The sequence below is a fragment of the Carassius carassius genome, chromosome 12 (genome assembly GCF_963082965.1).
Source record: "Carassius carassius chromosome 12, fCarCar2.1, whole genome shotgun sequence".
NCBI classification, from domain to species: domain Eukaryota; kingdom Metazoa; phylum Chordata; class Actinopteri; order Cypriniformes; family Cyprinidae; genus Carassius; species Carassius carassius.
Genome location: NC_081766.1, coordinates 10,567,522 through 10,579,424, shown reverse-complemented (window position 1 = coordinate 10,579,424; position 11,903 = coordinate 10,567,522). Strand labels below are relative to the sequence as shown.

At 35.7% G+C, this 11,903-nt stretch overlaps 1 protein-coding gene and 1 gene segment (V, D, J or C); one reads left to right on the top strand and one right to left on the bottom strand.

The window, feature by feature from the left end:
• Positions 1 to 3,831: 3,831 nt before the first annotated feature.
• Positions 3,832 to 4,761, bottom strand: LOC132154173 (T cell receptor alpha variable 14/delta variable 4-like). The segment is given in 2 exon segments: positions 3,832 to 4,586; positions 4,671 to 4,761. Coding segments are annotated over 2 exon segments (393 nt in total).
• Positions 4,762 to 9,750: 4,989 nt separating this feature from the next.
• On the top strand, positions 9,751 to 11,784 carry LOC132154774 (inhibitor of growth protein 5-like). The gene is made up of 8 exons (XM_059563446.1): positions 9,751 to 9,976; positions 10,302 to 10,373; positions 10,474 to 10,640; positions 10,727 to 10,838; positions 10,941 to 11,034; positions 11,164 to 11,299; positions 11,559 to 11,620; positions 11,723 to 11,784. Exons 1-8 carry the CDS (start codon positions 9,940 to 9,942, stop codon positions 11,760 to 11,762), a joined length of 720 nt encoding a protein of 239 aa, XP_059419429.1. The 5' UTR covers positions 9,751 to 9,939; the 3' UTR covers positions 11,763 to 11,784.
• Positions 11,785 to 11,903: the final 119 nt, after the last annotated feature.

The following is an 11,903-nucleotide window of genomic DNA, read 5'->3' as shown; positions in this document are numbered from 1 at the left end:
TTTAGTTATTGTAATCCACATCGGATCGAGTTATTTCAAACATTCACTGATGACTGAAAGTGAGTTTTGAGCTCAACTTATTTTAAAAAGTCTTTAGTGCTGGTGTTATAGCTGTTAGCTTTCTGAAATAATCCGCGGCTGACGCTCTCCAGAGACGGAGAAACTCCGCCTTTGTTCATAACCACTCCTCTAGCCCTAGCTGGCCCGCTTTGGCCCAAGGTTTTCGTCGGGCCAAAAAACCCTGGCTGTTGGCCCCGAGGAAACCCCAACGAGGGACGATAAAGAAGTGACAGTGGAAATGCGACTGGCCCTGGCAGGCACTAGCACGCCCGCTTTTGGCCCGACAGTGGAAACGCGGCTATTGAATGACTAAATCCAACTAGTCGGGACGTGTATGAAATTGAAGTCTTTTAGTTCTTCAGTTTGGTTCCACTCAATCTGTGTTTATTTTCCTGATAAATATTAACACAATTAGAATATTTTGTCATGAGAGAGTAATTAATTCAAAAGTCTGTGGAATGCTGAGCACCTCATATCAGCAGATTATATTTATCTGATTAGCATACTGATAATGCTACTGCATAATGACAATATATTTATATCTGTCTTAAAGCTTCTTCAGTATTACATCAGTCAGTTTTTAATCTTATGCTTAAACTAACACATTCTATTCGGTGGTAGATGTGAAATAATGATTTTCTAACCCCATTTTAAAAGTTAGAGTTTGACATCTCCAGAACAAAGAAACAGAGAAATAACAATTCAAAAACAACTAAAAATAAGAAGTAGATGATTGAATAACCAGTTAAGATAATCCATTGATTTACATTTAGAAAAAGCTACAACTGTCAGAACTGACTGAATGATGGTGGTTTTTGTGTGAGTGTTGAGTGTGTTTCTGTCACTGTGGGCCTCAGAGCACAGTAGTACACAGCAGAGTCAGACACACGTAGATTCTTGATTGTCAGAGGAACTGATTTTGAAGATGTGTCGATATGTGCATTAAATCTGTCTTTGAACTCTTTGTCTTCATCTCCAGTACTGCCAACTCTGTTGAGTATATATTTAGGGACTCTGTTTACTTTTTGCTGATACCAAAATAGAGTCGGGGAGTACGAAGTTTGATATGTACAGTTGATTATTACAGTTCCACCTTCATAAGCAGTCTGAACTCTTGTTTTTTGTTCAACACTGTCCTGTGATTCTATTCCTGTAGAACCAAATCATGAACATTAGCAAATGATAAACATTCAAAATTACTTGGTAGCATACTGAAAACAATACTCACAAAAAAATATTACTTACGCCAGATATAAATGAAAAAAATAATAGTGTGTTTTATCCAGTGTGTCATTTTTCCTGCTTTAAGACTCAAATATCATCTAAATCCAGATATTGTTCTCACCCTGATCTAGTCTGTGAAAGAGTGACTGCAAGTACTGTAACGTGCGAGATCACTTGAGCTGCTGAGCTTGCTTGATGATGTTTCTTTGACTCCTCCCTTTGACCTGATTCATAGTTTATTTCTGCCTTCTGGTGGACAAGGGTAGACAAACATTTCGTGCCAATAAACGCAAAATTAATTTTCTGCCCGTCTTAGAACTGTTTTCCATATTAATTCCACATTAAAATTAAGTTGCTTTAAGACTATTTCTGCTAAAAAATAAATAAATACATAAAATAAATAAAAGGAGCATTTGGAACATGATATCTGAACTTAATGTTTATTTGAAGTTTTATAACAGGCTTCAATGCAGGTGTTTTCATGTTTTTTATTACATTGGTGGCTTGATAGATTTTGGTTTTGATTGTGGTTTTTACTAGATAAGTTCAAAGTGAAAAGAGCTTCAGGTTTTTGTATGACATGTCTCATGTTTTGTTTCACTGGGCTCCTATTCTTAGAGCACAATAATAGAGAGCTGAATCTGACAGACGTACATCAGTGATAGTGAGTTCAGTGGATGTACGTGATGCAATCGACTGAAACCGATTATCAGAGGTGTGTGCATCACTCGCTGACTTTACGTTTTTGTTTAATAGATATTGTGGTCCTCCATTAGGATACTGTCTGAACCAGTAAAGATAAGTATAATCGCTACTTGTGCTACATGAGCAGCTCAGCTTGACAGTTTCTCTTTCTTGAGAGTTTTTTTCTGTCCCTTTATCTGGCTGAATGCTGTCTCCAGTCACCAAACCTGTGAACAATAAGCACAAATAAACTCATTTTTGAATGTAAAAGCAAAGTTGACAAAATAGTCTTTTTGTATAGTAAATAGTCAAATGTACCTGTTCCCACAATGAGAATCATTATAAAGCATCTGTCCATGTTCAATCAGATCAGTTCAGTTCTCTGTTGAGGCTCTCAGTGCTCTGAGCTGTAAGTCACTGCAGATCAGACACAAACACACACAGGAACTTCATCCTCTCTGAACTTCCTGCTGCTGTAAACTTTCATCAATGTGGTGTGATGTATTTTGTATTATTTGATTAAAATCTTTTCCCACCCTTTGTATATGATTGTTCAAAACTACCAGAAAAAAACTTGTATTGAATCTGTGTCATATATTATTGATCTTCTTTCAACTTCAGTCAGATGTTTGTCTGGTAGAGCAACCCTACTCTGATCTGCACTTTGTAAAGGTTTTAGAATATTAAATGGAAAACAACTGAAAATGCAGTTAAATTAAATGCATACCAAGAAATAGTGTGAAAAGAAGTATATTCCTCAACCTGTATGACATGACTGTCTATGTTGAATACACTTTAAAGATAAATCAGTGAATGGAAATGTTTTGCTTTTGGTATGATGAGATGAAAAAAAAGCTGTGTTCTCAAAGGTAATATTGAGTGCTTACTGCCATCTTATGGTTATCTGCAAGTATTGCATTATATTGCCACTTAATTCACTAATTAAGGGCAGGGTAGGTAATACATTTATAAACAACTTTCTTCCAAATTTGTTTAAACCTTCTATATATATCAATTCATAATTAAAATGTAAGTACTCTGATAAAAAGAGTATAAAAATCGAGTGACTGTAGACCGTTTAATCTGTATTAAACACAGCTCATTATTTCCATTTCGGGACGAAACATAGGATTGGCTTAGGCGACTGTCACTCTCTCGCAAACATGGCAACCACCCTTTTGCCACACATGACCTGCCCACTTGCGCGCGCACGTTTGATTTGAGGAATTCAAGAGGCACGGATCCTTGGAATACCAAAACAATGGCAGAAAAACAGCAAGCAAAATTCACAGTACCGGCCTATGCAGTTAGTGAAGGCAAACCAGGCAAAAAAAGGAAGACAGTAACAGTACAAGAAAAGGCAATGAACAAAAAGTCTTTGGATAAACAAAGAAATAAAACGCGAGTTAATATCGGCGTGGCTTTCCGGCGATGGCGAGAACTGAGGGAACTCAAGGGGCTGAAAAGTGACTCCTTGATGGCTTTATTTCTGCTGGACAAGTAAATCTTTCTTTTTGTATTTTGATCATACATATTTTTTTGTTTATTTTTTCATGAAGCATGTGTCATTAGCACACATAGCTGCGTAATATAGCTAACATAACATTACTTAGCGAGCCGTAGTAGAGACGATAAATAATCTATAGGAGCCCAGAAGGGAGGGGGTGGAGTGAATGGAAATAATGAGCTGTCTTTAAAACAGTCGTGAGAGGTCTACAGACACTCGATTTTTATACTTTCTTTTTCAGAGTACTTACATTTTAATTATGTATTGATATATAAATAAAGTTTAAACAAATTTGGAAAAAAAGTTTTTTATACATTTTTTTACCTACCCTGCCTTTAAGGTGTGTAACATAACAGACAGCCAAATATGGTGACCCATACTCAGAATTCGTACTCTGCATTTAACCCATCCACACACACACACACACACACACAGCAGTGAACACACACCCGGAGCAGTGGGAAGCCATTTATGCTGTGGCGCCCGGGGAGCAGGTGGGGTTTGGTGCCTTGCTCAAGGGCACCTCAGTCGTGGTATTGCTGACCGGAGACTCAAACCCACAACCTAAGGGTTAGGAGTAAAACTCTCTAACCACTAGGCCACGACCTCCCTAATTAACAAATTAAACATAATTTGACTCACTTTAGAATGTAGATTTTTGCTTTGTTTTGATCCTTTTTGCATTAGATTATTGAAATATTTGTATACTAGCTTCTTTGTTACAATTTTTCTCTCTGTCTCTGTTTCTCTGCTGTCTCTCATTGTAACAGGTTTTTGTAGAGAGCTGATGTGTTTCCTGTCAGTGTGGGCTGCAGAGCACAGTAGAAGAGAGCAGAGTCTGATACAGCAGCAGAGGAGATGATCAGATCCACATGTTCCCTTTTTGTAATGTTAACAGTGAATCTTGGATCTACATCAGACTCTTTAGCTCCTTTTACACCACTGTAGGTCAGTACAAGAAATTCTGGTTTTGATCTTTCATACTGACGATACCAGTGGAGATAATCTGTACCTCCAGATGCAGAATAACTACAAGACAATGTAACACTTGAACCCTCCTCAGCAAAAACATCTGTTTTGTTTGGTTTAATGACATTCCCAAAGACAGAAGCTGAAAAAGAAGAGGTATATTTGTGTACATTTTTATTTTATTTGTAAAAATCAACAAAATAATCAAACAAATGAATACACATACCGGTTGAGGCACAGAACAGAATAAATGAATGAAGATCCATTGTACAACTGTTCACTCTGAGAAGAGTCAGATTAAATAATTTCAACCACAGTCTCTGTCAGACATAACTAGTCCAAGTCAGATCTAAATCCCTCCTCCTTTGATACAGCAGTACAATACTGAAATGTTATTTTGAAGGTAGAGTTTTTCTTGGTGGCCTGGCTCATTACTGTTACCTGTAACTGTTATGGACTTCTGGTGTTTTCTCATATTTTTTGATTTCTTGCCTTGTTAAGCTTTTGTCTCCCAAGCTTCTGATCTGGGGTGCATTTCCCAAAATTATCATCAACTAACTATGGCCATTAGTTCCATTGAACCGTGTTGGTTACAACAGAACTTGCGACCGTAATTGCTTTTGGGAAATGTACCCCTGGTCATTAGTTTCCTTTTCAGGTGTTTGTTATTAGTTCCTCACTGTATATATATTCTCCCTGCCCGATTCTGTGCCCTGCCATCTATTTCATTTACTCACGGCATGTGTTCTCCTGTGACTCTCCTGAGATCATTCTTTGTGGAATGATCAGCCTTTTATGTTAAATAAAAGGCTGTTTGGGAGGATTCTCCTTCATTGTGGGCTTATTATAGCGCATTATGTAACACTACCATTATGTAAAACAAATGTTCTGTCCATTATTGTTAAAATGCTAATAAATTTGGTGGGTGCATAGTAAATTTTGTTACAAGTTGAAATTCACTTTATTCATATTTTGGTCTAGGATAGTGTATAGTAGTACGCTATGAAAAAACATGAAACATGAATGTGTATGGGAAGATTTTTTTATATATTTCTTTTGTCTTCCCTCAACCTCATACAGATGTTTACAGTTATTATCTCACATTGAGGTTTAGTTTTCATAAACGCTTCAAAGTGAAGTTGTCCTGTAGTTGTTGTACCAATTGTTTACATTTTGTATCACCGGGCTTCAACTCTTAAAGTGTAATAGAGAGCTGAATCTGACACAGTCACACTGCTAATTATGAGTTATACGAGAATAATGAAAATACAAAAAGTGCTTGAGTGGAATCGAGGATCAGAGCTGTGTTTAGCAGTTTTTGATCATGTTCCTTGATGTAATAAATATTGAGGATTTTCATTAGGATATTGTCTGTACCAGTAAAGATTTACATATTTACTGTCTAAATCATATGAGAAGCTCAGTGTTACAGACTCTCCTTTTGTTTTGGTGATGTTGGTCCTTCTGATAATTGTCCACAGAGTTCGTGATTGTCTGAGAACACTGGAATCTTGTGGCACATTGTACCTACACAATCTGTTACACATGATAACACCTAAACAGTATGACATTTTTATATGGGTTTAATGTAATTAACAATATTAGGATGCTTAGTTTTATTTTTAATGCCACATTTAATGTGATTTTAAATATTTCATCTTTTTATCTGCTATGTTTAGACTGATTCATCAGCTTTTTTCAGTTTATTTTCATTCACTTATTGTTATTATTACTTAACGTATTACTTACATGTTTATTCCACCGATTTTCTTTTAATCTTTGACTCGCTATATATACATCTTGTTCTCATTTGATTAACTAAAGAAAGGTTTTTGAACCGTTTTCCTGTGTTTTCTGTCACTGTGGGCTGCAGAGCACAGTAGTACAGAGCAGAGTCTGATACAGCAGCAGAGATCTCCAGAATCACATGGATTTGTTCCTTTTTTGTTACTTTAACATAAAGTCTTGAATCTACACCAGATACCTCAATTTCTTTTGCAGTACTGTATGTGGCTACAAGAAATTCAGGTTTTGATCTTCCATATTTTCTGTAACCCCAAAAGGAGGAATAACTGCAGGACAGAGTAGCTTTTTGACCTTCATCAGCACCAACATCTGTTGTCTCTGGACTGATGTTGTTTCCAAAGACAAAAGCTGAAACAGAAGATAAATTGGTAGAATTTTAAAGAGATTTGAGATAATAATTAATAAAAAATAAAAAAAAATCATTCTCTCAATAGAAATACACACCTGCTGAGACACAGAACAGAATAACTGAATGAAGATTCATTGTACAAGTGTTCACTCTGAGAAGAGTCGGGCTGAATTTTTTCAACCGGTCTCTGTCGGACACTTTAAATCATGTCAGATCTGTGAACACTGAGTCCCTCCTCTCTGAGTTGTATCATTCACACCTGGGAAACAAGAGCATGTGTTTTGTATTATATTGTAATTTAGTCTATATAATTAATAAACAATTGTATGTTTTCTGTGTGCTCTTAATGCATCTGTGATTCCATAACATACAGTTTGAGGTTGGTAATATATATATATATATATATATATATATATATATATATATATATATACACATACATACGTACGTATGTATTTATATATATAGATAGATAGATAGATAGATAGATAGATAGATAGATAGATAGATAGATACTGCTGAATGCTTCTTTTTTTTAAATCATGTTCACCAGATACTTATTCATTATTTCAAATGAATCAGGCGTTTCAGAATCTAAATGAGAACTTAATAACTAAATGAAAAGTTATTTGAACATTTATTTCTTGCAAATCTGTTTAATTGTTCTTATCAAAATGGTATCACTGTACACAATTTTTAACAATGAATCATTGCTTATATAAATGTATTGTTTATGATATAACTAGAACAAGAATATCAGCAGCATAGATTTTATTTGACCATATTTCAAAACTCGCAGCATGTTTCTGCTCCTGTGTTTTTGTATGTGGTTTGACTTGAGTTTTCTCACTGTGGGCCTCAGAGCGCAGTAGTACACAGCAGAGTCAGACACTCGCACATCTCTGATTTTCAGTGGAACTGAATCTGATGAAGGTTTAGAGTGAAATCTCTCCTGAAACTCAGTGACAGTTTCTCCAGTTTCAAACTTATCCCTTCTCAGGATGTATTTAGGAATATCATTTGCTCTCTGAATATACCAGAAGAGATCTGGAGCTGTTGACGCACTGCTGTATTTACAGTTTAATGTGACTGATTTTCCCTCCAATTCAGTCTGATGTCTTTCTGGCTGGCTGACTGTTTCTTCCCCTCTACATTCTGGAAACATATTAAATTAATTCAAACAAATCACACATCAGACTTACATAAAATGCTCATGTATATGTAAAAATGTTATTGCCATACCTAAATGAAGTACAAAAATAAAAAACAAATTCCTTAACCATTGTGACATTGTTTCCCTTAGTAGTTTGAATAGCTTGGTAGAAATCACCATCCACAGACTGATGCGAGAAGAAACAATATATTTTCTCTCTCTCTCTCTCCTTGAATGTATTTGATAACGCATGTAACTCCTCCCATTCTCAAGACTGGCGGTGAAATATATTCTATTTAGTACTGCCAATTATTATAACAGAGATGTTTTTACTCCATTTGACAACCTTAATAAAATGATGATAAAATGTGTTGGTATAAAAAAATTTTCAAAAGGAATTCATATCCTTAATGAAATTTCAACTCCCAGTTAATTTACTGTAATATACTACAATATACTTTCTGTCAAATGGATTAATTTAAATGTAACTTTAAAATGTTGCAATATATATCCACCAAATAGGAAGTATTTTTGTTGACTGACTTAGAAATAGATGTAATTTAGGGGTTATTGTCTTAGTGTTGAGTGTGTTTCTGTCACTGTGGGCCTCAGAGCACAGTAATACACAGCAGAGTCAGATACACGCACATCCTTGATTGTCAGAGGAACTGATTTTGAAGATGTTTTGAGATTTGCATTAAATCTGTCCTTGAACTCCTCATCATTGCTGCTAGATCCAGAACTTCTGATCAGCATGTATTTTGGGGATCCATTTGTCTTCTGTTGGTACCAGAGCAGATTTGGATATTGAGTGCTGGTTGCTTTGTAAGTGCAGTCAAGAGTCGCTGTTCCATCTTCATAAGCTGTCGTAACTGGTTTGGACTGCATTACATTGTCCTGTGCTGTGCCTCCTGTTCAATTAAACGTAAATTATTGTACAAGGTAAACTTATGCTTTAGAAAAAAATTAAGTCAAAATACATACCTAAGATAAATGCTGTCATAAAAAATATACTGTAGCACAGTTTCATCATTGCAGTGTTAAATATATGCAAAATAAACGAGATATTCACAAGAGCTTACGTCTATGTCTTGTTTCTGCTTTCATCACTTAGGCTAGTACAAATGCTAAATACAAAACCTGGGAGGAGTCATTTACATATAGACTATGCTTATTGGCTCGCAAGGTATACACAATGTATATTATTTATCTCATATTATTTATATGTTATTTTCTTGAATAAATCTCATATTGTTTTTTAACAGTACTATCACTTTTGGATTTATTTTAAAGGCAACCATAACTGGATTTAAAAGTAACCATATCCCATTGTATTCCATAAATGACAATGTAGTAAAGGAGCTGCCTAATCCAATCTTTCTCCTCATTTTCTAATTTAACCCTAATTTAACTTTTTTTTAATCGAATAGTGTGGTGCCATGTCTGCATTTACATCTATGGTGTTGCAATCCGTCATCTCTAGTGTTTCTGCATGAGGACTGAATGTGATTTGGTCACAGTGGGTCTCAGAGCATGCTGAGGATGACTTATATTTCTTCTTAAACTCTTTAGATAATCCATAATACAGCTGTTTCACCATGTCCATTTTCCATGTGCAGTATTCATATCATACAGAGAAAATGCTAAATAAAATCAATAGCCTACTGGTTATGCCATTTGTTTTATTTTTTACGTGACAAAGTGGCTCAGTCTGTCTCTTTAATACCTAAGAAGACACTGCCACCTTGTGTTAAGTTCTGAACATACTGTGTATCATCACGTTGTCTTGTCCCTTACTTTTTAAACATTAGCAAAAAAGTAATAAGGTTGCAGTTGATATTTAGAAACCTAAAACTATATAATAGCCATCGAAATTCCTTGTATTATCTCGTTCTTTCACAGAGAGCGAAGTCGTGAACTGCAACTCCGCTGCAGTAGATGGCGATAAAGAGCAACTTTTTACTTGATGTAAAAAGTAACAGATGTAACAGATGAAGATGTAAAGCTGCAATATATGATATATAAATCAGTTGGATAGTCTTGTGTGTTTACTTAATAGTAGTTTGGTTGATCATTTTCATTTAAAAATCGAATAACCTACAAAGCGACTTCAGAGAGAGAATTTCAGCGCGCGCTGAATAAACCATCGTACACGCCTGCAGAAAACAAAGTAGCCTACTAACAAGAATGGCGAAGGGAGTGTATTTAGAGCATTATTTAGACAGTAAGTATTTTAAACGGTATATTTGTCAATCTTGTTGCCATATGTTAATAACTGCCAAGTTGTATGAAATGTGATGAATTCCTCTCGCAGCTCACTTGTGCGTTTGGGAGTTGTTTTGTTTCAGAAATTGTCTTGTTTTACTTTACGATAAAATGCTGAACTGTAACGTTACATGACCGAGTGCCTGAATAATGTTCTTTATCTTATACCACCACAGGTCAGTGTGTTAAGTTAACTTCCTGTAGCATGCATGCGTGTTATTTTTCCCTGCCATGTAGGCCTAAATACAGTTTACACGATCTTTAATTATAATCATTCACTCCAGGCATCGAGGGACTTCCCTGCGAGTTGCAGAGAAACTTCTCATTAATGGAGGATTTAGATAATAGAACCGAAGGTATGAATCCTTGGATCAGTATCACTTTGTATTAGAAGCCAATATAGTTAACTTTTAAATTGTGATCAATTAACAATTAAATTCTTACTGTTGTTCACAGAGAAAAAAACTGAGATAAGTGAACTAGCTTCTGAGTATGTTGCAAAAGTTAGAAATTTGGCATCCGAGGAGCGTGCCCAGCATTTAAAGAAGATTGAGAATGCCTACAGCAAATGCAAAGAGTACAGCGATGACAAAATTCAGCTTGCAATGCAGATTTATGAAATGGTGAGATGTAGAGTCCTTTTTTGTTTTATTTTGTTGCGTGTGCCATTTGATGAATCCAGAAAAAACAAGTCTCCTGGCATTTTCAGGTGGATAAGCACATCCGGCGGTTGGATGCTGATCTTGCACGCTTTGAGAATGATCTGCAGGAGAAACTGGACATGGGAAGCACGGATAGCTCAGATGAGAAGCAGTTGCGAAGTTAGTCTTATTGTTCAGAACATATCTTCATGTACGAATCATTAAAGTTAATACGGTGATGTAATATAGGGTGAGACTAAACAGACCCATTTGTTGTTTCAGAGGATAAGAATATAAAAGACAAGAGGGGATCCCTTGGAAGAGACAAGAAAGGATCAGATCAAGACTCACCCAAGCAGAAAAAGCAAAAAACTGGGTAACTGTCATATTAAAAGGACACATTTGATTGATGCCAGTATATATTATTTTAAGCCTTTGTATTCAGATCTTTTGTGTGTGTGTGTGTGTGTGTGTGTGTGTGTGTGTGTTGTCTCTCAAACACTAGTGCCAACATAAGTGAATCTCTGCTCGCAATGCACCCATCAGATGTCCTGGATATGCCAGTGGACCCTAATGAACCCACATACTGTTTGTGTAGTCAAGTATCATATGGAGAAATGATTGGATGTGACAATTCTGATGTGAGTAAAAGTATATATACATGTATATTATTTTTAAGCCATTGTTTGAGGAAACAGTTGTCACACACAGAAACAAGTACTATTTTACATGATGATAAAATAAATAATAAAAGAGACTAATGGATTTAACTTATGTTTTATAATATCTACAACACTGCCAGTCCAGTTGGAATAGGCGTTTATTTTTGTAAATAATAGAGAAAAGTCATCTAGTTGTTGATATGTAAAAGAATGAAAAATGTTTCTTCTCTTTTAATAGTGTCCAGTAGAATGGTTTCACTTTGCTTGTGTCAGCCTGACAACCAAACCAAAGGGAAAATGGTGAGCCAAATCCCTTTACTTCATATTCATTTGATTTGCATATTCCACATACTGACTCCATGTACTTAATATTGCATTTTTTTATGTGTTCTCTGTTTGTAGGTACTGCCCACGATGCACCCAAGATATGAGGAAAAAATAGTCTACTTCTACAATACAACCTTTTCAAGTGGAAATCAATTAACCTTTTATAAAAGTGCCTTTGCCATGTAGACGATCATGATTGTAACAGCCGGGAAGAATATTAAATGCATTTTCCAGTTGGTGCCAGCAGAGGGCTTGG

Excerpts from the sequence above, each read along its gene's own strand:
- LOC132154774 (XM_059563446.1), top strand. The coding sequence starts at position 9,940 with ATGGCGAAGGGAGTGTATTTAGAGCATTATTTAGACA. Across the intron at positions 9,977-10,301 it reads TTTAGAGCATTATTTAGACA|GCATCGAGGGACTTCCCTGC; the intron begins GTAAGTATTTTA and ends CATTCACTCCAG. Across the intron at positions 11,300-11,558 it reads TTGGATGTGACAATTCTGAT|TGTCCAGTAGAATGGTTTCA; the intron begins GTGAGTAAAAGT and ends CTCTTTTAATAG.